Source organism: Coregonus lavaretus (assembly GCF_964263955.1).
Source record: "Coregonus lavaretus genome assembly, chromosome: 2".
In the NCBI taxonomy this organism is placed as follows: domain Eukaryota; kingdom Metazoa; phylum Chordata; class Actinopteri; order Salmoniformes; family Salmonidae; genus Coregonus; species Coregonus lavaretus.
Window position 1 is genome coordinate 76,552,860 of NC_139989.1, and position 25,616 is coordinate 76,578,475.

The window sequence follows — 25,616 nt, forward strand, 5'->3', positions numbered from 1 at the left end:
ATCATGATGTGTAGCCTAACATGTGAACAATGATGTGCCGAATCTGTGATTTAGGGCATTTTTATTGTGTAAGCATTAGAATAAGCTGCCTCAATATTTGCAGCCATAGGTGCTAATATCTCTAAGAGCGAAAGGTTTTACATCAATGATATCTACTTTGCAGTTGAAAAATGATTGCCCCATCTCCTAAATGGTTTTAGTGGTTCCATTACTGTAGTTGACCACTAGATAGAGACATTGACCACAGTACCGCTCACCCTGAGGACCAACCTGTGTAGTCCACCACACCCACTCTCATTAGCACCACCAGATGAAGAGAGTTTTCTCCCTAATAGTCTTTCCCATGCCCTACATGAACTTGTCCATTCCCTTTGTGTGATTATTCTGATGACGGCCGAAACTTTCATCTTTTAACCTTGCTTAAATAAAACAAATCATTTGTAATGGTGAGCGAGCGTTGGCGTTTTCCTTTTCAATGATGATTTAATTTTGGGTTTGGACCTCGACTCACGTTGGTTGAGCACCCTCCCCTTCTTTACAGCCTACACATCATGAAATATATTGAGACAAATTACAGACAGTAGTCTACAAGTAGCAAAATAGAACTCAATTGATTGAACATTAAACGTATTTCAATATGATTTAAATAGGACTTTAGCATACAGTTTATTTTGTAATGCATTAACGCAGTCATCTTAGTTTTAATTTGATATTCATGTTTTAATAACGATCGTTTTGGAAAACACCTCTGTTACGTATTCCCTGCCGGTGACTGTTATCAGTATCTCAACCCCACACTGCACTCCCAATCCCCCATAACCAGAGCCTGAGAGTCTAGGGGGAACCATAAACCTGCCTCTCAAACCCTCCCTGACCTGTGTGACCTGTGCCCTGATAGGTTGCTAGGGAAGTTACTAGGGGGCCGGACATCTTTCCATCCTTTTGACTCTGCAGGTCACACAATACTGTCTATCTCAAGTAGTTACAGAGAGTAACATCTCTGTCTCTACAAAATTGTCAGTCTCCCTCAAGCAGTTACAGAGAGTAACATCTCTGTCTCTACAATACTGTCAGTGTCCCTCAAGCAGTTAGAGAGTAACATCTCTGGCTCTACAATACTGTCAATCTCCCTCAAGCAGTTACAGAGATTAACATCTCTGTCTCTACAATACTGTCTCTCTCAAGCAGTTACAGAGAGCAACATCTCTGTCTCTACAATACTGTCAGTCTCCCTCAAGCAGTTACAGAGAACAATATCTCTGTCTCCATAATACTGTCAGTCTCCCTCAAGCAGTTACAGAGAGTAACATCTCTGTCTCTGCAATACTGTCAGTCTCCCTCAAGCAGTTACAGAGAACAATATCTCTGTCTCCATAATACTGTCAGACTCCCTCAAGCAGTTACAGAGAGTAACATCTCTGTCTCTGCAATACTGTCAGTCTCCCTCAAGCAGTTACAGAGAACAATATCTCTGTCTCCATAATACTGTCAGTCTCCCTCAAGCAGTTACAGAGAGTAACATCTCTGTCTCTACAATACTATCAGTCTCCCTCAAGCAGTTACAGAGAGTAACATCTCTGTCTCTACAATACTATCAGTCTCCCTCAAGCAGTTACAGACAGTAACATCTCTGTCTCTACAATACTATCAGTCTCCCTCAAGCAGTGGCAGAGAGCAATATCTCTGTCTCTACAACACTGTCAGTCTCCATCAAGCAGTGACAGAGAGCAACATCTTTTTAATTATTATTATTTTTTATTTTTTTGTTGATTGATTTTGATTTAATGATATATGGCAGATATATGTTAATACTGTGTAAAACCTAGCAGTACTACTTATTTCTCTGAGAGTGAGGCAGATATATATTATTACTGTGTAAAACCTAGCAGTACTAATTATTTCTCTGAGAGTGAGGCAGATATATATTATTACTGTGTAAAACCTAGCAGTAGTACTACTTATTTCTCTGAGAGTGAGGCAGATATATTATTACTGTGTAAAACCGAGCAGTACTACTTATTTATCTAGAGTGAGGCATTTATATATTATTACTGTGTAAAACCTAGCAGTACTACTTATTTCTCTGAGAGTGAGGCAGAAATATATTATTACTGTGTAAAACCTATCAGTACTACTTATTTCTCTGAGAGTGAGGCAGATATATTATATTACTGTGTAAAACCTAGTAGTACTACTTATTTCTCTGAGAGTGAGGCAGATATTATTACTGTGTAAAACCTAGCAGTACTACTTATTTCTTTGAGAGTGAGGTAGATATATATTATTACTGTGTAAAACCTAGTAGTGCTACTTATTTCTCTGAGAGTGAGGCAGATATATTATTACTGTGTAAAACCTAGCAACACTACTTATTTATCTGAGAGTGAGGCAGATATATTATTACTGTGTAAAACCTAGCAGTACTACTTATTTCTCTGAGAGTGAGGCAGATATATGATTAGATGGTGAAAAAACACACCAATGTCTTTCCTAATTTCTTTAAACAATCAAATCTAATTGACCAACATTTCTTAAAATGAATATATAGCGTTTTGGAATGAAACTCTTGTTTCCCCATCTGAACTCAGAGTAGATGAGAGATGTAATGTTTGTCTCTGTTGTGTTGAAGCCCAATCAAGCAGGAGAGACCAGCCTCCCCTGTACCCAGCTGTGTGTCCTTGAAGAGTGACAATTCTATGGATCTACCTATGACGTTTAGAGAGGGAGACTTTTCTACTGAACAAAGGTAAGAAGAACTCATGGGTCATGGTCAGTGAGTTAAACAACACTGTCTCTAGTCATTTCTCCTCTCCCATTTTACCATTTATTTTTGTTGTTTTCATAATCCATAGGCCAATCCTTTTTTCCATTTTCATAGTCCTGAAACAATATTAAACTAACACAACCTTCCCTCCCTGTGTGTGTGTGTGTGTGTGTGTCTGTGAGTGTGTGTGTGTGTGTGTGTGTGTGTGTGTGTGTGTGTTTCCACTCCCTGGATGAGATGTCATCTCTATCCTGATTGCCTAGTCACTTTTACCCCTACCTACATGTACATATTACCTCAACTACCTGGTACCCCTGGACATTGACTCAGTACTGGTACTCCTTGTATATAGTCTAGTTATTACCTCAACTACCTGGTACCCCTGCACATTGACTCAGTACTGGTACTCCTTGTATATAGTCTAGTTATTACCTCAACTACCTGGTACCCCTGCACATTGACTCAGTACTGGTACTCCTTGTATATAGTCTAGTTATTACCTCAACTACCTGGTACCTCTGCACATTGACTCAGTACTGGTACTCCTTGTATATAGTCTAGTTATTACCTCAACTACCTGGTACCCCTGCACATTGACTCAGTACTGGTACTCCTTGTATATAGTCTAGTTATTACCTCAACTACCTGGTACCCCTGCACATTGACTCAGTACTGGTACTCATTGTATATAGTCTAGTTATTACCTCAACTACCTGGTACCCCTGCACATTGACTCAGTACTGGTACTCCTTGTATATTGTCTAGTTATTACCTCAACTACCTGGTACCCCTGCACATTGACTCAGTACTGGTACTCCTTGTATATAGTCTAGTTATTACCTCAACTACCTGGTACCCCTGCACATTGACTCAGTACTGGTACTCCTTGTATATAGTCTAGTTATTACCTCAACTACCTGGTACCCTGCACATTGACTCAGTACTGGTACTCCTTGTATATTGTCTAGTTATTACCTCAACTACCTGGTACCCCTGCACATTGACTCAGTACTGGTACTCCTGGTATATAGTCTCTTTTTAACTGCATGGTTGGGAAAGGGCTCGTAAGGAAGCATTTCATGGTAAAGTGAACACGTCATTGGCTCTAACGGTCGTCTGGTTCCGAACAGCGCATGTTCGGATGTTGAAGCACGGTGGCTAGGATAAACTCCCTAGAAAGGCAGGAACCTAGGAAGAAACCTAGAGAGGAATACAAAATACATCTGGTTTCAGATCTAGAAGATTCTCCTCTTCAATAGTAATATCATCAATTCTGACCAGTAACTTACCTAGGGTCAAAGGTCCCTGATTTATCACTAAAATGTATAGGATGATCCATAGAGATGTCACTCTTCATGGACAGATGACTGGGCACTGGAGAGACTGATCGCAGAGTTTGGTTGGAGATTCTGAAAAACATAATAAATCACCATGAAACAAAATTTTTAAATATATCACAATTATATTTCAATAGATAAAATACATTACATAAAGCATTAAAATATATGCCATTACATAAAGCAACAAAAATACACTGAGTGTACAAAACATTAAGAACACCCTCCTAATATTGAGTTGCCCCCCTCCACCCCCTTTTGACCTCAGAACAGCATCAACTCGTCAAGGCATTGACTCTTCAAGGTGTCGAAAGCGTTCCACAGGGATTCTGGCCCATGTTGACTCCTATGATTCCCACAGTTGTGTCACGCTGGCTGGATGTCCTTTGGGTGGTGGACCATTCTTGACTCCAACACGTCTCTGCCCCTGCATCTACACTGACTGAAGTGGATTTAACAAGTGTAACTTACTTGTAACATCATCACATTGTAACATCGTCACATTGGCCTACTGATTCACTTCCTCATCTCAGTTTCACTTTAATCCTTAAGACTCTATTCATACACATACTTTATAATATGTCCATATATAGTTATAATCTGTTCTAGGAACATCTACCCAAAATTTTACACCTTCTTTATTACTTCACCAAACATACACTACATGATCAAAAGTATGTGGACACCTGCTGGTCCAAAATCTCATTACACCTGCTGGTGCAACATCTCATTACACCTACTGGTCCAAAATCTCATTACACCTGCTGGTGCAACATCTCATTACACCTTCTAGTCGAACATCTCATTCCAAAATCATGGGCATTAATATGGAGTTGGTCACCCCTTTGATGCTATAACAGCCTCCGCTCCTCTGGGAAGGCTTTCCAGTAGATGTTGGAACATTGCTGCAGGGACTTGCTTCCATTCAGCCACAAGAGCATTAGTGAGGTCGGGCACTGGCTCGCAGTCGGCGTTCCAATTCATCCCAAAGGTGTTCGATGGGGTTGAGGTCAGGGCTCTGTGCAGGCCAGTCAAGTTCTTCCACACCGATCTCGACAAGCCATTTCTGTATGGACCTCGCTTTGTGCAGGGGGGCATTGTCATGCTGAAACAGGAAAGGGCCTTCCCCAAACTGTTGCCACAAAGTCGGAAGCACAGAATCGTCTAGAATGTCATTTTATGCTGTAGCGTTAAGATTTCCCTTCACTGGAACTATGGGGCCTAGCCCGAACCATGAAAAACAGCCCCAGACCATTATTCCTTCTCCACCAAACTTTACAGTTGGCACTATGCATTCGGGCAGGTAGTGTTTTCCTGTCATTCTCCAAACCCAGATTCGTCCGTCGGACTGCCAGATGATGAAGCGTGATTCAGAACTCCAAAGAACCCATTTCCACTGCTCCAGAGTCCAATGGCGGCGAGCTTTACACCACTCCAGCCGATGCTTGGCATTGCGCATGGTGATCTTGTGTGCAGCTGCTCGGCCATGGAAACCCATTTCATGTAGCTCCTGACGAACAGTTATTTTGCTGACGTTGTTTGGAACTCTGTAGTGAGTGTTGCAACCAAGGACAGACGATTTTTATGTGCTTCTGCACTTGGCGGGCCCGTTCTGTGAGCTTGTGTGGCCTACCACTTCACGGTTGAGCCGTTATTGCTCCTAGATGTTTCCACTTCACAATAACAGCACTTAGAGTTGACCGGGGCAGCTCTAGCAGGGCAGGAATTTGACGAACTGACTTGTTGGAAAGGTGGCATCCTATGACGGTGCCACGTTGAAAGTCACTGAGCTCTTCAGTACGGTGTCATTCTACTGCCAATGTTTGTCTGTGGAGATTGCATGGCTGTATGCTCGATTTTATATACCTGTCAGCAACGGGTGTGGCTGAAATAGCCGAATCCACTCATTTGAAGGGGTGTCCACATACTTTTATAAATATAGTGTACATGCTCTGTCCTGCTACTGGTAGGCCTGTGACGTTATGGGAACTGATCTGAACAGGTTTAGGCTGGTCATCTAGGATATGTAGGCTATAGCTGAGGTATAGACCTCCATCTGCATATCACTAACAAACCTCTGTTATATATTATAACCTAGCCTACTTTACATAATATAAATCTCCTACTTGTTGCAAAAAAACTTTCTGAATGTATCAATGATTTCCCCTCAGATCAATCATGCCCGTTTTAGCCCTTCTGTCTACATTCTCAGATTGAAAGACGGAAAGACAAAGAAACAACAAATGGCCGACTTTTAATGAATACAAATACGTGTGAGACATGGCCTTGTGTTGCTGCACTGTCTATAACTACCTTAACAAACAGTGACTTATTATTATTATTGACAGTTAACATGGAGAAGAGATGTCACAACCAGATGTTCATGTGATTGCATTAAATAGCCTGACTGTTTCGATATGTCTATTGGTAAATGTTTTATTTCCAAGAGATCATGAAAGAACTGCTCAGAGCTAGAAAAGCAGAGAGTAAGGAAGAAGTGAGGAAGAATAAGGAGAGGGTGAAAGCCCACCTGGACGAGGTGGCAAGGAACTATAACGAAAAGAAACAGAGGGAGAAAGAAAGAGAAAAGCTGTTGAAAAAGGCATATGGCAAAGAAAATCACATGGTGTACATCCCAGACCTCATACTGAAGAAGATGTAAGAACACAACGCATATGGAAGAGTAAATATTATCAGCTAGCATTGGTCAAAAGTTAATTTCTATCTTCTTTCATTTAGTGGAATACTTCATCAATAAAATAATATGAGCATTTATTTGTCAGCATTCATTCCCATATGGAAGAAAGAACACACAAAATATGAGAAAAGTATAAGATGTGGATTAAAGGTTGATGTGGTTACTGGATAATGCAATGTGAAGGGCTAGATTCTATCAAATCGGAGGTGGAACTGCGTTAGAGATGGCAAATCCACAAGCAGCTCCTTGCATTAGCTTATCGCGTACACTGCCATTGGATGCAACGAGAGAGAGAGAGAGGCATCAACAGAATACCCTTAGGTGCATGAATGCCTATTGTGTTTATGTATACGTGTGTGTCAGAGGAGGCTGGTGGGAGGATGTATAGGAGGAAAGGCTCATTGTAATGGCTGGAATGGAATAAATGGAAGAGTTTCCATATGTTTGATGTGTTTGATACCGTTCCATTTATTCCATTCCAGCCATTCCAATATGCCCATCCTCCTATAGCTCCTCCTACCAGCCTCCTCTGGTGTGTGTGTGTATGTGTCAGTGGTACACGCCTCCGATGAGCAACACTGCTCTTACCCCCTCATCCCCCATCAGTGGCTGTCTCCTGCCCCCTCTCCTCCATCCGTCTCTGGCCACCTCTCCTGCTCCCACTCCTCCATCCCTCTCTGGCACACTCTCCTGCCCCCTCTCCTCCATCCCTCTCTGGCCCACTCTCCTGGCCCCTCTCCTCCATCCCTCTCTGGCCACCTCTCCTGCTCCCACTCCTCCATCCCTCTCCTCCATCCCTCTCTGGCCTATTCTCCTGCCCCCTCTCCTCCATCCCTCTCTGGCCCACTCTCCTGCCCCCTCTCATCCATCCCTCTCTGGACACCTCTCTGGCCACCTCTCCTGCTCCCACTCCTCCATCCCTCTCCTCCATCCCTCTCTGGCCCACTCTCCTGCCCCCTCTCATCCATCCCTCTCTGGACACCTCTCTGGCCACCTCTCCTGCTCCCACTCCTCCATCTCTCTCCTCCATCCCTCTCTGGCCTATTCTCCTGCCCCCTCTCCTCCATCCCTCTCTGGCCCACTCTCCTGCCCCCTCTCATCCATCCCTCTCTGGACACCTCTCTGGCCACCTCTCCTGCTCCCACTCCTCCATCAATTATTACACTGAGTCTGGCCTTGACCTGGGCCTCCCGGTACCTCTCTGTCATCTCACCAGTTTGTAGTGGCAAATACAAAAAGTTATTGATGCCACTTACTAGTGACCTGGGGATAATTCCATTGCACACAATCCAATAAAAGAGAGAAATCCAATAATTTTAGTCCATTTATTTTCGTTATTTTCTTAAATCATTGTCACTAACAGAAAGAGTACGATATGAAACGGTTGAAAATTGTCTGTGCTCTCAGGCACACTAGTTCCCACCCACACAATTTTAATGTATTTTTTATTTTACCCTTATTTTACCAGGTAAGTTGACTGAGAACACATTCTAATTTACAGCAACGACTTGGGGAATAGTTACAGGGGAGAGGAGGCGGGATGAATGAGCCAATTGGAAGCAGGGGATGTGGTCCTCTGTAGCTCAGCTGGTAGAGCACGGCGCTTGTAACGCCAAGGTAGTGGGTTCGATCCCCGGGACCACCCATACACAAAAAAATGTATGCACGCATGACTGTAAGTCGCTTTGGATAAAAGCGTCTGCTAAATGGCATATTATTATTATTAATATTAATTAGGTGTCCATGATTGTATGAGGGTCCAGATTGGGAATTTAGCCAGGACACCGGGGTTAACACCCCTACTCTTACAATAAGTGCCATGGGATCTTTAGTGACCACAGAGAGTCAGGACACCCATTTAACATCCCATCCGAAAGACGCCACCCTACACAGGGCAATGTCCCCAATCACTGCCCTGGGGCATTGCGATATTTTATTTTAGACCAGAGGAAAAAATGCCGGCACTTGCAGTCTAGGTAGGGCTTCATGTGCGAGATCTCTAATAGCGTCATTCTAGTGGAATCCAGAAAGAACAAAACCCTGTCCTCAAACATTTACATTTTATGTATTTAGTCTTCATAATCATCGTCCTTCATCAATTGTGTCTTTTTATTTTTATTTTTGCAAATTTAAAAGACCTAGCTAGCTAAAAGACAAAGTCAACCGGTTCCTTTAAAAATTGCAGCTAATTTTCTCATTCACCTGGCAGCCTTTTATATATTCAATGGGGGGGAAATGTAAATCAGCGGGGCAGTCAGGTGCTAAACAGGTAAATATAGGGATTAAATCAATAGAACACAAACATGATGAATAGCTCCTACAACCCCCTATTCTCTATATAATGCACTGGTCAAAAGTAGTTCAATGTGAATAGGGTGCCACGTGCTCCGTCATCTCGCTGAGTCTGGCCTTGGACTCCCGGTACCTCTGTCATCTTACCTGTTTGAAGAAGCCATTCGTAGTAATTACCGTCTGACCATTTTCAACAGTGCAGCTTTGCTAAGGACTGATCTGAAGTCATGGTCCATATGGAAGTAGATTCTCCCAGGGCTTGCCAGGAATTGTGGCCAGGTATTTCCTCACTCCTCGGCACATTGCACCGAATAAAGAAGAAAGTTGTCCACTGAAAATGTATCTTCTAAAACTCGCTTTACGCCACAAGCTTGAGTGATGGGGTTCACTTCCAAAAAGGCATTTCCTATATAGCCATACTATAATTTAAAGGCAGACATCAGCGGGCAAACAATTATTTAAGATGAATTCAAATTGAAGGATGATTTAAGCGACGAGGGATAGAAGTTGGAAAACCTCATGATGTCATCACGTCAGACATCACTCTTAAACTTGCTGGAACTGTAATTGAGACTGAGAGTTGAGGTTCAGTTTTATAACTTGTACAGTGGGGAGAACAAGTATTTGATACACTGCCGATTTTGCAGGTTTTCCTACTTACAAAGCATGTAGAGGTCTGTAATTTTTATCATAGGTACACTTCAACTGTGAGAGACGGAATCTAAAACAAAAATCCAGAAAATCACATTGTATGATTTTTTAATAATTAATTTGCATTTTATTGCATGACATAAGTATTTGATCACCTACCAACCAGTAAGAATTCCGTCTCTCACAGACCTGTTAGTTTTTCTTTGAGAAGCCCTCCTATTATCCACTCATTACCTGTATTAACTGCATCTGTTTGAACTCGTTACCTGTATAAAAGACACCTGTCCACACATTCAATCAAACAGACTCCAACCTCTCCACAATGGCCAAGACCAGAGAGCTGTGTAAGGACATCAGGGATAAAATTGTAGACCTGCACACGGCTGGGATGGGCTACAGGACAATAGGCAAGCAGCTTGGTGAGAAGGCAACAACTGTTGGCGCAATTATTAGAGAATGGAAGGAGTTCAAAATGACGGTCAATCACCCTCGGTCTGGGGCTCAATGCAAGATCTCACCTCGTGGGGCATCAATGATCATGAGGAAGGTGAGGGATCAGCCCAGAACTACATGGCAGGACCTGGTCAATGACCTGAAGAGAGCTGGGACCACAGTCTCAAAGAAAACCATTAGTAACACACTACGCCGTCATGGATTAAAATCCTGCAGCGCACGCAATGTCCCCCTGCTCAAGCTAGCGCATGTCCAGGCCCATCTGAAGTTTGCCAATGACCATCTGGATGATCCAGAGGAGGAATGGGAGAAGGTCATGTGGTCTGATGAGACAAAAATAGAGCTTTTTGGTCTAAACTCCACTCACCGTGTTTGGAGGAAGAAGAAGGATGAGTACAACCCCAATAACACCATCCCAACCATGAAGCATGGCGGTGGAAACATCATTATTTGGGGATGCTTTTCTGCAAAGGGGACAGGACGACTGCACCGTATTGAGGGGAGGATGGATGGGGCCATGTATCGCGAGATCTTGGCCAACAACCCTCAGTAAGAGCATTGAAAATGGGTCGTGGCTGGGTCTTCCAGCATGACAACGACCCGAAACACACAGCCAGGGCAACTAAGGAGTGGCTCCGTAAGAAGCATCTCAAGGTCCTGGAGTGGCCTAGCCAGTCTCCAGACCTGAACGCAATAGAAAATCTTTGGAGGGAGCTGAAAGTCCGTATTGCCCAGCGACAGCCCCGAAACCTGAAGGATCTGGAGAAGGTATGGAGGAGTGGGCCAAAATCCCTGCTGCAGTGTGTGCAAACCTGATCAAGACCTACAGGAAACGTATGATCTCTGTAATTGCAAACAAAGGTTTCTGTACCAAATATTAAGTTCTGCTTTTCTGATGGATCAAATATTTATGTCATGCAATAAAATGCAAATTAATTACTTAAAAATCATACAATGTGATTTTCTGGATTTTTGTTTTAGATTCCGTCTCTCACAGTTGAAGTGTACCTATGATAAAAATTACAGACCTCTACATGCTTTGTAAGTAGGAAAACCTGCAAAATCGGCAGTGTATCAAATACTTGTTCTCCCCACTGTATATAGATAGATAGGATGGAAAACATTATTAACCCCCAAGGACAAATTGATTTAATTTGTTCGAGGACCAATGTGGGGGTCACAGGTCAGGATCAGACCACCTCCCCTAAAGCATGACAGGGGAAAGGTCAGGGGGGCAGATTCCCAGCCAGTAAAACACCCTGAGTGGAAATGTGTGTGTATGTGTCCTCATCTCCTCTACCACTCAGCGGGTTAATGTCTATCCATCCTCCCGCTGGCTGCAGAAACAGGAAGTGAGGTCATGCAGACAGTGTTTTATCAGGCCTTCAGGGAGCCAGTAAATCAGTTCTGTCTGTGTGTGTGTGCGTGCGTGCATATGTACATGTGCAGTCAGGGTATACGGTGCATGACTCCAAAGGGTAAATCACGCTCTATGTGTGTACTCTCTGTATGAGAGTGTGGGCCTCTCTTAGCAGCAGAGATCTGTCAGTTATGCGGGAGTATGTGGGAGTCCTCTACTGTTCTACAGTGAATTATCTTGGCACCTCAGCAAACTCATCATCGTCTCCCAAAGTACCAGCAGCTTCCCCTTCTCTTTCCTCTCTGTTTGTCTTTCCCTCCGTTGTCTTCTCTCTTCTTTCATTAAGAGCTAAATAAACCAGTGAAGAAGCCTAGCACCACTAGGACTGTGTTCCAGAGCTAGGCATGTCCAGTTGCTCTCTATCCCTCAGTGTTCTGTTGACACATCCTATCATTACTCACTGCTAGTTGTTCAGCAGGATCCATTCTGAGTTTTCAGTCTATGTATAGTCTTCCAGAGGCTAAACATGAACAAATCTGATGTTTTCCACTTAAAGGAAAATATAAAAGCATACTTGGAGGCTGCTCGGAGGCTTTCTTCCCCACCCCAAGGCCGGTATAGCTCTACCAGTGTTGCCAGATTCTATTGCCACTTTCTAGCACAATCAGAACCAAAATCCTGCCCAATCCACTAAAAAGTAGCCACATTTTAACAGATTTCTCTGTGAGCTGGGTGGGCGGGATTTGTATGTTTCTTGCATCGCATTTCTTTTAGGTGTGAAACTACCCAATCTGGCAACACTGAGCTCTACCTCCAGGACCACCAGTGGTAATGAGGGGATAGTAGAGAGGGGCCAGGGGAGGAAGCAGAGGGGGTTGTGGTTGTAGTTACTGGTGCTTCTTCATTTTAACAGAGGTGTGGTCTCCTTGATGGCTTTCTCACACTCCTCTCTCTGGACTGTTAACACTTATGTTTAGTTCAAACTCTGTTCTACCCAGGCTCTCCCGGGCTTGACCTGAAGACTAATTGTTGGACATGACAAGTCTATTTCTAGTTCACCTAAGTCTTCTGTCTAGCAACAAAGAATAAAAACCTCTATGTTCATGATTAACCCAGTTATATCTAATAGCCCACCAAAAAACCTCATCATCTGTAAATCACTACCAATGTCATATCCCTCGTTACTCTCTACCATTTGGATAACATCCCTGATGTATGTATGCCTCCTTAGAGTTCCAAATTACTTTACCATGGGCTGCCATTGTCTTCCCATAGATAAGATCACTTAATTTACCCGTATGCAGTACATAATGGAGTACCCAAGCTTTTACAGGAGTTTATCATTACCAAAAAGCTCATCATTTGTTTTTTGTTTTAACGGTTTAGGCGCTTCAAATATAGCAGTTTTCCTGGATGAGTTTAACATTCGCCCCTCCTGTGTTATAGTGTGTCCTAGGTAAATGACCTCGCTCTGCCAAAGTTGAAGTTTCTTTTTGCTCACTTTGTGTCCCTGTTCTGCCAGGAAGGTTAACAATTGGATTGTATCCTTCTTACATCCCTCCTGAGTGGGATTAGCCAATAGAATATCATCTACATAAACTAACATTTGCTTCCTTCCCTAGGTTCAAACTTTCCCAAATTCCTAGTTATAGCCTGGGCTAAGATTGTAAGACTTTCCGAGTAGCCTTGAGGCATCCTAACCTAAGTCCATTTCCTTCCCTGAAAAGTAAAGCCAAACCACCCCTGACTATCCGGATGAACTGGGATACTAAAGAAAGCATTAGCTAAATCTATCACTGTAAAATAGGAGTTCTCTGGTACACATGGAACTCTGGGAATGATATTTCTATTAACCCCCTGCAAGTCCATGACCATCCTCCAGTCGGCGCTAGGTGCCTCCTTTCTAACAGGAAATGCTGGAGAGTTTCATTGTACCTCATCTACAGGAATTATCACCCCTCCCTTAAGTAAATGCTCAAATGTAGGTGTTATCCCTGTAGCTCAGGTGGTCCTCTGTAGCTCAGCTGGCAGAGCACGGCACCTGCAATGCCAGGGCAGTGGGCTCGATCCCCGGGACCACCCATACACAAAAATGCATGCACACATGACTGCAAGTCGCCTTGGATAAAAGCGTCCGCTAAATGGCACATCACTATTATTATTATTATACCTTTTATTGCTTCTGGTTTCATAGTATATTGCTTTTGGTATGGCCTATTATCGAATCGAGGAATCACTTGTACTGGAGCTACCCCCTTAATTAGTCCTACATCTGCAGTCCTTGTGACCATAATTTGAACGGAATTGCTGCTAACTCAGCCTCCTGTTCCTGAGTTAAGAAAATCTCTTCCTGTCATCCGTTAAAACTTATCTCCAGGTGGACTCTGGGCTGGGTTTTTGCTCTCCAATTCAACTTTCTTCTATATCTCCCAGTGGAGTGGCCATACTGATCCCCATTTGGTGTATTCTACCAGTCAGTAATGTTTTTTTCTCTTCCCTGTTTTATCCATTTACCTAGTGATAACCATTCCTCTGAATGTTCTTTCACTAGGGCAACATGGGGGCTCGTCCTTTCTCTGTACAGCCTATGGCTCTGTGAACCCATTTTAACCCAATTTGAAAAAACAACAATCACAAATAGCCAGGCCTCACTCAATTTGATAGCTCATTTTTATGACCTAAATACTGCCTAACTGAGATGAGCTAATCTCTTTCTCCTGGTTATAATCTAGAGATGGTGATACACACAAAACATGAAATCCCCAGTCTTATCCCATCAATAATTGTTTGTATCATTCTAATTCCTCATATCTAATTCATTAAACCACTCATAATTCCTCGAGTATACAATGATTATTTAATTGATTACCCTAACTCTGCTACATGTGATCTCATCTCAAATGATCCATTATCAATTATTTACTCAATCCCCTAGGAAAATCTGTCTCCCCTTATATTGTTCCTGTCCTCACTGTACTACGTTAGCTCTTCCATGATAATTAGTTCAATTTAACCCTCTATTTGCTTTGTACTATATTATACATTACGTCTAAAACAACATTACTTATGGTCAGTTTATTCCGCCATCATATTATCCAACAACGCCACAATCTTAAACTCATATGGGGCGGCTGGCAGTTTAGTGACCAATAGCGCCGCTCCAACAACCGAGAGGTCGCCGGTTACAACCCCCGAGCCGACCAGGCGAAAAATCTGCCGATGTGCCCTCGAGCAAGGCACTCAACCCCAATTGCTCCCATAAATCGCTCTGGACAAGAGCGTCTGCCAAATTACCAAAAATGCAAATGTAAATATTCTCTACTTTCTCACCCATGACGCACGTCTGCGTTCGGTGAGCAAGTTTAGAACATTCTCTCGTCAGATACCCACATGCGTTCCCAGCCAACTGCCAGTCTTTTCTGGCTCCAAAAGCCACACTTTCGCTCTCTCCAGTTCTCTTCTCCTCTGTCTCCTCTGCTTATAGTAGACAAGCCTCCCCATTCTTCTTCTCTTCTCTCTTCATTGGTACTTTCTCTCTCTTCTTCACCTTTCTTCTTACCATCCTTTCCCCCATTAACTTCTAAGGTTGATTTTAAAATTTTCAATGTTGTTTCTGCCATTGTTATTAGTGTTTGTTATGCGTAATTAAATTCACGCCACTAGACTATGTAATCGTTCGTTTTGTCTGTAGGATATATGTTAATTTTTATATTACTATTTACTAGGATAATTTTATCTTGTTGTCATAATTTTAGTCACTTATCACAATTCTATACAGTAATAACATTCAACACATACAATACATGAACACAGTTATTATTCCTAATTATTTTGCACGCTTATTGGGTAGTCCCAATAGACAGCGTATTATACTGGCTACAACCACATATAATTTCCAATTCAGTTTATATAGGCTCCAACCATATGTAAACTAATTTTGATCGTCTATATAACCACAGGGCTCCAACCCTTGTGAGTTAAACTTAATCACATACATAAACAGTTATTTCTCTCGTGTTGGCTCCAACCACACACGGTAACTTCTAAAAACTACAGGGCTTCAACCCTTTTTTCTCTCGTGCTGGCTACAACCATACACGGTAAAAAGCATTAATTATACAGGCTACAACCATATATAATTAGGCCATGGCTTTAACCCACATATTTATCAACCAATTTGCATTTGTCAATTAGTATAATAAACTTAGTTAATTTTAATGTATTAAATAGAATTGACTTACATCAAACAGGTGTTTCACAAAATAATTTGGATAATGCCAATATGCAGATTTCAGTTGTATAACAATAGGTATCTGCTAACCTTTTATAGAAGACCGGTCTCTTTGTGAAACACACCGTCCGACGACAGCGATGTCCAATGGGCTGGACGAATCCCAGCGAAGTTCCGCTACCAGATCACAGTCGGGGTCACCAATTGTAATAGTGCATCAATTCAAGTCTGGTATTGGAATGAAAGACATCATTGAAGTTATTGCAAATCAAGCTAAGTTTATTAAATGCAAATGTATAAATGATAAGTATGAGGGTTCGTATACGGGCTCACTGATGCACCACGCAGGGAGATCAGAGAACTGGCGGCTGTCTCACATGTTCTTCCTTAAATACCCTTGACAGAGATAGTTCCTGTTTCTGAACAGGCCTGTCAGAGCAGAGGCTGGGCGTGGTTTAGACTTGCCGCCTGTTCATTGGCGCGCGGGTTGGTCCCAACCCCTAGGCGCTGAATTGCCAGGCGTAGTTCTGTCTCTGGTAGATGTCCTCAAATTGATGTCCTTAATCAGCCCTGTTTCATAGCAACTTTACTCCTTGTTCTGTTCTTTTTAGTAAAACCACAGAGATACGGCCTATCGTGACTTAACAGCTGATAACTCCACTGTCAGTTAGTCACACTCACCGCTTCCTTGAGTAGAATAGCTATACTCTGGGTATCTGATATTGAAACACCAACAGTTTCTGTCCAAAGGTTAAATTCTTGTATTTCAACAAACAAGTTATCTGATATTGAGAAACCAATTTCTATCCAAAGGTTAAACTCTTGTATTTCAACAAACAAATTAAATCCCAACAATATTATATATTATATTATTTAATTATTAAATAGGCTTTTGATGGATTCAAGACAAGATCGTTTTTATTTAGCTCAGATTTTCAGTTTGTCCATGTCAAGGTAGCCTGCCATTTTTTATCATTTGTGCGGTATAAAAATTTTTTCTGCCAAAGTCTCCTTCTACCCTCCTTTAACCCTACTCTCCATCTACCTTCCGTTAAAACTAGTCTCCTTCAACCCTCCTGTAACCCTGGTCTCCATCTGTCGTCCTTTAAGCCTATTCTATCCCTTCTAACATAGACCTTGTTTTTTCCCTAGTGGTCTTTAGAAACCTGCGTAGCAACCACTTCTCAGCAGTAATGTGTTCTGCTGGACAAAACCTTTTGTTACACTGTTTGTTTCAGTCTATCATCAACATTCCTAGTGGTCGAGGGAAAGTAATAATCATTGTATTCAGTTCTAACTATTAATTCCAATAGACAGTGATTTGATGTTCCAGGCTCTCAAACAAAGGGAAAGAGGACCCACTCAAGACTGACTTCACTATCGATCTGAAGCATGAGGTAAGCTTTGTATCCAACTGCTTTATAGCTATGAGTTCTGATGGTTCTGATGGAAATGTGTATTAAGAGTCATTTAAATGACTTGTTTTTAACGTTTTGAAATATCTGCTACAGTCATGACGGTATGGAGAAAAGCAGATGTTTTTATTGGATGGTAATTTGTGTCACTGACACGGCACTTTCTCCATCAGGTATTATCCTTCTCTGCTGTCCCCTGTCCTTTCCTGCTCTTGTTGACATGTGATGTAGATAATAAACAAAAGTGAAATAAACAATAAATATTAACAGTAAACATTACACTCAGAAGTTCCAAAAGAATAAAGACATTTCAAATGTCATATTATGTCTATATACAGTGTTGTAACAATGTGCAAATAGCTAAAGTACAAATGGGAAAATAAATCAACATAAATATGGGTTGTATTTACAATGGTGTTTGTTCTTCACTGGTTGCCCTTTTCTTGTGGCAACAGGTCACAAATCTTGCTGCTGTGATTGCACACTATGGTTTTTCACCCAGTAGATAAGGGAGTTTACTAAAATTGGGCTTGTTTTCGAATTCTTTGTGGATCTCTGTAATCTGAGGGAAATATGTGTCTCTAATATGGTCATACATTTGGCAGGAGGTTAGGAAGTGCAGCTCAGTTTCCACCTCATTTTGTGGGCAGTGTGCACATAGCCTGTCTTCTCTTGAGAGCCAGGTCTGCCTACGGCCGTAGGACAGTGTCCTGGTAAGAAAACAACAATGTTTAATTTCAAAAGCAGCAATTAGTAAACATCACACAATTTCATCACAAGCTTAGCTAACGTTGGTTAAATAAAGTGCAGCACAGCACAGTACAGTACAACTTTATTAGTCCATGTTACAGGGAACAAAGGGAATTTGTCTTTCTGAAGGGGTTGGTCACAGATCTGCCAGTTCAGATCCAATCCCATGTTTTGTTGCCTGGCTCAGGACTCAAACCAGTGACCTTTCAGTTACTGGAGTATTTCTCTAACTTCCACCAATTTCCTACTGGTAGATTTTGTACATGATCTGTCAATCCTGAGAGCAACGCTCTCTCTCCTCCTCTTCCCCCATCTCTCTTTGCTGGGGTGAAGTTTCCCCTAGATACAGATCTAGGATCAGCTTCCCCTCCCCCAAACCTAACAAGGATCATTAGTGGGGGGGAATTTAAACCTGATCTAAAGCCAGTGTCTATTTGGGAAACTTGTCCCCTCCCCCACAACTCTACATGTGGATGCGGCTTCCTCCATCTCACCATGTTCACAAAGAAAACGGCAGTGTATTTCAGCTGTAAGTATTTTGAAGTTACTAGCTATATTATTTGAATTGAATCGACCTAGCATCATTATTATTCAACAATAACTGGGCCAATGTAGCCGTAGCAGCAGTGGTGGTTCTAGAACATTCCCAGTGGGAGGGGCCAGGCTGGGGCCAGTTGTACTGTTAGAGGGGCCAGTTACATCACACATTATTGTTGTCATGTCGTTTTCTTCACTGCATTGCAGGCATTAATAGACAAATGACCACGTTTATAATCATTCAACTATTTATTATTTGCATTTACATTTTGTCATTTGCATTACATATTCACTATCAGTTACATCAACTGTATTCTACGGTTGTTGTGGTTTCTTGCAAAAAGATCCGCAAATTCATCTGGATTCAAGGCCTTTGCTCTCCTTGACTCAAACCTTAATACACCTAAATTGCTTAATCTCTCATCTGACATTGTGGACCTAAGATACGTTTTCACCAGCTTTAGTGCAGAAAAACTCTGTTCACAAGAAGCGGTACTAACAGGGATTGAAACAGATATTTTACACAGTTTAAAGAGCTGAAAGAAAACTTTATAAGGCTGAATGAATAATGCTATCTCTACTACACTGGAGGGTCTCTGCATGCCACTCTGGATTTTCCTTTGTCAAATTCTTCTGAACTGATGTAGTTCATGCCCCAAGTCCTCAATATTTGATTCATACATTCTAGCAAATGGAAACAGGGACTTCTCTTTGAGAAATGCATCACTTTTGGGGTTTAGAGTTTGGACGCCATTCATTATGTCACAGTTTCTGCTAGAGAATCGTCTGTTGAGCTCGTTGAGCATCTGATCTAAGACAGGGTAGAAAAAGGTTTCTAGGATTGCCATGAAGTTCCCTTTATTATCAGACTCTGCAGACTCATCGTGTCCTCTTTGTGCAATGTTTTGTGTGGCTGTAAGTAGTAGTACTTCTCCTATTGTTTTAATATAGTCCCCATTTTCTTGAACCTGTTTGTTGTGTTCCTTGTTTAGGGCATTTACCAGTGTTGCATTACTTTTTACAGCTTTCTGATAGACTCTCCATGTAATCGTTGCTTGTTTGTGCCGCTCAGACCTTGCATGAATTGCAAATCCCCCCTCTTTGTAAGTTGCCTTCTTCCAGTTGTTAAAACCCAATTTTGGAATCCAATCCAGTCTCTGAGACAGGCGTAACAAAACCCAGAGTCTGATTTGTTTGAATATTGAAGCCAGGGGTGGATGTGGTACCAGGCCGCCTTGAAGCTCCTCCTCCTGTCCCCCATCAGAGTTCTTGGGTCCATGTTCATCACTGGCTGCACCGGTGGCTCCTCCCGGGATTGGCTGACATCACTCTCAGTCTCTCCAATGGTCTTCCTGCTGTCTCTCTCTGCTCTCTCTTGCTCTCTCCACACCTGAACCCTCTGGCTCTGTCTGACTTTATGCCTTGTCTTTTCTTTGGAAGAAACATGAAGTCCTTTTTTCTCTTCATGTTGGTGACAACTATAGAGCAAAAGCAATGGGGACCAAGCTTATTCATTCATTTACTGAAAATAACTGACTCGCTAGGTAGCTAGCTTTCATGTCTAACCTTTTAACGTTACAATGCGTTTACTGAGTGTGGTTTAAGTAAAAGCACTCAGCAACATGCGTTTTTGATCAAATATTATATTCTTTTTCATATTGCCATACATTTTCAATGCCTGACTGTTAGAATTAGCTACAAAACTAAACCAAAAACAATGCAAACGAATACATAGGCCAGGATTCAAGCCAATTTGTTAATTAATTCACAAAGAAAGTAACAAACGGACAGGTTAACATTAGCTGATCTAACGTTACACTTCTGTAATGCATTTAATAGTTAACTATGTTACAAATACAACATATTCAACATGTTGCTCACCTCTCTTTATTTCCTTCTTCTTGCTTGAACGATATTATTCGCGCCAAATTTCTTTCAACTAATGAATAGAAAAAAACTTGCAGATCCATGTGGTACGATACTGTTGTGTTCCGCCTAAAGGAGTCCCACTAGAAAATGTGTTGGGTTACTTTAGTGTTCCGCTTTGCCACTGTCTAATAACGGATGTAAAAAAATAAAAAAAATATAAAGAACATGATCGCAAAAATGTATTCTGTGATAATATTTCAGACTCCGCATTTAGAGGGGCCACAAGGGGGTCCAAGCTTGTTGTCACAGGGACACTGCCCCCCATCCCAGAACCGCTAGTGTCTGACAGCCCTTCTTCGGCCTCGGCGGATGCTAGTGTCGTATCGGATGAATGGTGGCAATTATTGCTGATGAACAAAAGGAGTCTGCTCATACTGCACGTTGATCATAAGGTTTATTCAGATCACAAGCTTCAGCATGGGTGACAGACTCCCGAGGTCTGGAGAGCAGTGTCCTCCAATTCTAATTGCTGCTCTGGGGCTTATTGTCTAAAACCCTTCCTATATAGACAATGCCAAAATAAGGGTTACCCCCTCTTCTGGCCAATCACCAGTCTCCCCTCGGGCGTCACCCTCCAAGCGGCACATTTCAAATAACATCATAAAACATCCCCCCTCTGGCCTGAACAACCAACATTCTTTCAGTTCCATCTAAAAACCTTTAACACCATCATATTGTCAATACACTACACTAGCTCGGAAGAAGCACCAGCATGGTTCAGAATGGTGATGGACAAGGGTATAACTAACATCCAAGAGACACTTTCTGAACGCCTCAGCAAAATTGATGTGCTGGTCGATAAACTCCACGAAGACCAGAAAGTCACAAAGGGAACGAGTGACAAAGTTACAAAAAGACCATGCTGGCCAACAGGCTGCCATCCTGGACGTCCCAGAGGAAGTGGATCAAATGCACAAGAAGTTGGAAGATGCATCTCTAAACTCGAGGAGAAATTAGATTCTCACGAAATTGTCCAAAAGTGCTCGAATTTGAGATTTCAATGTTTCCCAGAGGCCGTGGAGGGAAGAGATGCCATCTCCTTTCTACAGGAATGGAGTCCCAAAATTCTGGATCTACCCCCTTCCGCGCACCCACTGGAAATGGAGAGGGCCCATCGCACCCTACGGAGGCGGCTGCCTGGTCAGGTTGCACCCAGGGCATTTGTCATTACATTTCTACGGTACCAGGACACTGTCCGCATCCTCTCTGCTGCCCGAGCAAAGGGAGAGCTCAAGTACGGAGATGCCAGAATCATGATCTTTCCGGATCTTTCTCCCATACTACACAAGAGGAGGATGGCTTTCTCCCCACTGAAGAGGCTTCTGCGGCAGGCTGGCTCGGCATACGGCCTGCTGCTACCCGACGACTTTGTGGACGGAAACCAAGAATGGTGAGCGCACATTTGACTCTGTGAAGACGGCTGAAACATACATGAGGAAAGAACTCCCTGACTTGTTCCCGTCTACTACATCAGGAGGAACTGTCTTTTGAACTTGGATACAGTGGATAGTGAACTGTTAGAACATGAGGATACAACCAAATGACTCATAGGATCGGCTGGCTGGCTGGCTAGATGGCTAGCGCCATAATGACAGGCCAGGTAAAGTTGGATCATAGCTAATGTTGACTGGCTGGCTGGCTAGATGGCTAGCGCCATAATGACAGGCCAGGTAAAGTTGTATCATAGCTAATGTTGACTGCGCTATTTAGCCAGCTCGCTAAGTTTACCAGGGTGTTACTATAGCTACAGCCACACTATGCCAGGTAGTTACATTTTCTTTCTGGATACTTTTATTTTACCCATAGAGGTCCAGTGGGGTTTGGTTAAATAGTGATGTGGCTTTTGACTGGGTTTCAAGCCTAACTATGGTGTTTATATTACTTCAGGGAATTTTTAGCTACTATTACGTTTGCTGGCTTGTTTATTGTTAGAGATGTATGCTAGCGTTAGTGATACCGAGGCAGGGAGAAGCTACTCACTGGCTGGACACCTAATTGCCAGCTAGCTGATAGCTGGACAGTTGTGTGTGTGTACACATGTGTATATAAATATATATAATGGGGGGTTGGGAGGGTGAACTCAGGAGGATGGTGATTGTGTAACTAATTGTCTCTATTTTATATTTCAGGGATGATAGTTATCGTCTGGTAAAGGTTTTCATTTATTCATCATAGCTTGATGTCTTTTTTCCTGTGCTGCTTGGGTGCGTTTGTTTCACAGCGCAGGTTTCAGGGCGCCTTGGTGCTTTATCTTGGCCAGGTCACAGTTGTAAATGAGAACTTGTTCTCAACTGGCTTCTTACCTGGTTAAATAAAGGTGAAATAAAAATAAATAAATAAATAAAAATGCCGATTGGTTGACGTTTGTGTGTGCGGGTAGGCGCTGTTGGTGACTATGAACACATCCTCTGTTGTTGTTGTTGTTGTTGTTGTTGAGGCATGCTCAAGTGGGGCTAAATAGTCCAGTCATTATTGTTGCCGATGTTTGTCTCTTTGATTCAAATTGTATTTTGTGACTCGACTAACAATATATTCATGTTACAGGGAACAGTCAATGCACTTCTAATGCCATATACATATAATTTAGAATGAACCTCTTTGGGGCGATGCTATGCATAGCAGGTACATCTAGCTTAAAGACTAGCGTCAAAGGGTATGGTTTATTAACTCCCTCAGTTGGGGAGGGGGTTGGTGGGTTTGTGGTAGGGTCAGAGTATTAGCTCACCAGATGGTTACTATTTTATACTTTCATCATTTCATTTAGTTTCTATCTTTTTCCCTCTTTCTTATTATATTTAAAGATGCTCCTAATAACTATACATTTATGACACTTAACATTAGGGTACTGTAATGAATACTCAGGGAGAAAAAGGTGTAGATTCACGCGCAGAGCGCAGCAGGTGTTTATTACGCCTTTACAGAAGACAGGAATCGTGGTCACAGACAGGCAATGGTCATACACAGGTAGGCAAACAGGCAGGTGCATCAAAACTAGGACTGAAGGCTATAACTGGTTCTCACAACCGAGCTAGGAAAATGCTTAGTAATTAGTGGTTCTGGTGAAAAATGTCCTTTAAGTATCTCCACAATATCCCCATACGTTTTATTACCTGTTCTGTCTGGCTGTAGCAGGCTGCCTAGTAAATTAAATGTCTTTGGCCCCATTACACTAAAACATGGAGGCACAATGTTGTCCTGATCCATGTCATTTACAAGAACAAAATATTCAAACCGTTCTTTATATGAGCTCCACTGCTCAATAATTTTATCAAACTGTCCAATGTTTCCAACAATTCCAATAATTGTTCATTTCTCAATTAGCTCCTGATTGTCACTCACTTCAATATTGTTCTCAACCACAGCAATATTTTCCTCAGTCACATGATCTTTATTCACTTCACTCACTGACGTTTCCTCCTAAGTTCGCTCATTTAGCAGATTTAAATAAAAGGTTTGTCTTCACAGTTGAATAATATTCCTCCCTTTTAATCAAGTTGTTTTCCCACTCCGACGTCCGTCTCCAGTCCTTTTCTGCCGTCCATGACGATGTTAACTCTCTTTCTTAGCTAGCTAGACTATGCACTTGCCTCTGCTATCAATACACTGTGCTAACATTAGCCTATTCTGGACCACAGAAAATAACAGTTTTAAACAGTTGTAAAAACCCACTTCTTCCAGACAGAATTGTTCCTGTAGATTCAGACTTACTCACCGCCAATCTTTTGTTATGTCCACATCTGTATAACAATTCAATAATGATGAGACAGGAGACAGGAATCAGTTCAACCATTTATCTGGAACGTGATCATCTCAACACATACAAACCCCCATGATGCTCTGCAGCACAACCCCAATATTCAACAAATACATAAATATGTAAATGGACACTAAACAAAACTCATAGAGGAATTTAAATGTTCAGTTGTAGAAAGCAGGGCCATGGGATAGGGTCAGAAAGGTCAGTATGTTTGATAACTGGTTACAGAGGTGACATAACAAGCATAATGTCCATTATAACACAGTGAAGTAGAGGTGGGAGCTAAAAGCAGACATGGACAGTGAGACGGTGTGAGGAGGTCAGGGGTGAAACACTAGATCAGGACAGGTAGAAATGGCAGGGCTGGAAATAGACACAGAGACACATTCTGATCATGGCTCAAACCTGACCTGAGACACCCAAACAGAAGATGCCATAGCAAAGTCCTGTCCAGTAGCCTACAGTGGGGAAAAAAGTATTTAGTCAGCCACCAATTGTGCAAATTCTCCCACTTAAAAAGGTGAGAGAGGCCTGCAATTTTCATCATAGGTACACGTCAACTATGACAGACAAAATGAGGAAAGAAAATCCAGAAAATCACATTGTAGGATTTTTAATGAATTTATTTGCAAATTATGGTGGAAAATAAGTATTTGGTCAGTAAAAAAAGTTTCTCAATATTTTGTTATATACCCTTTGTTGGCAATGACACAGGTCAAACGTTTTCTGTAAGTCTTCACAAGGTTTTCACACACTGTTGCTGGTATTTTGGTCCATTCCTCCATGCAGATCTCCTCTAGAGCAGTGATGTTTTGGGGCTGTCGCTGGGCAACACGGACTTTCAACTCCCTCCAAAGATTTTCTATGGGGTTGAGATCTGGAGACTGGCTAGGCCACTCCAGGACCTTGAAATGCTTCTTACGAAGCCACTCCTTCGTTGCCCGGGCGGTGTGTTTGGGATCATTGTCATGCTGAAAGACCCAGCCACGTTTCATCTTCAATGCCCTTGCTGATGGAAGGAGGTTTTCACTCAAAATCTCACAATACATGGCCCCATTCATTCTTTCCTTTACATGGATCAGTCGTCCTGGTCCCTTTGCAGAAAAACAGCCCCAAAGCATGATTTTTCCACCCCCATGCTTCACAGTAGGTATGGTGTTCTTTGGATAGGTATGGCATTCTTTGTCCTCCAAACACGATGAGTTGAGTTTTTACCAAAAAGTTATATTTTGGTTTCATCTGACCATATGACATTCTCCCAATCCTCTTCTGGATTATCCAAATGCACTCTAGCAAACTTCAGACGGGCCTGGACATGTACTGGCTTAACAGGGGGACACGTCTCGCACTGCAGGATTTGAGTCCCTGGCGGCGTAGTGTGTTACTGATGGTAGGCTTTGTTACTTTGGTCCCAGCTCTCTGCAGGTCATTCACTAGGTCCC

The 25,616-nt window shown here is 42.3% G+C and overlaps 1 protein-coding gene across 1 annotated transcript in view; it reads left to right on the top strand.

Moving 5' to 3' along the window:
- The first annotated feature begins 2,553 nt into the window (after positions 1 to 2,553).
- Positions 2,554 to 25,616, top strand: part of LOC311141418 (NLR family CARD domain-containing protein 3-like) — a 78,382-nt gene continuing 55,319 nt past the window's right edge. Inside the window, exon 1 of the mRNA XM_084176743.1 lies at positions 2,554 to 2,746. Coding sequence (XP_084032869.1) covers positions 2,697 to 2,746 — 50 coding nt within the window. The 5' untranslated portion in view covers positions 2,554 to 2,696. The remainder of the gene's footprint in view (positions 2,747 to 25,616) is intronic.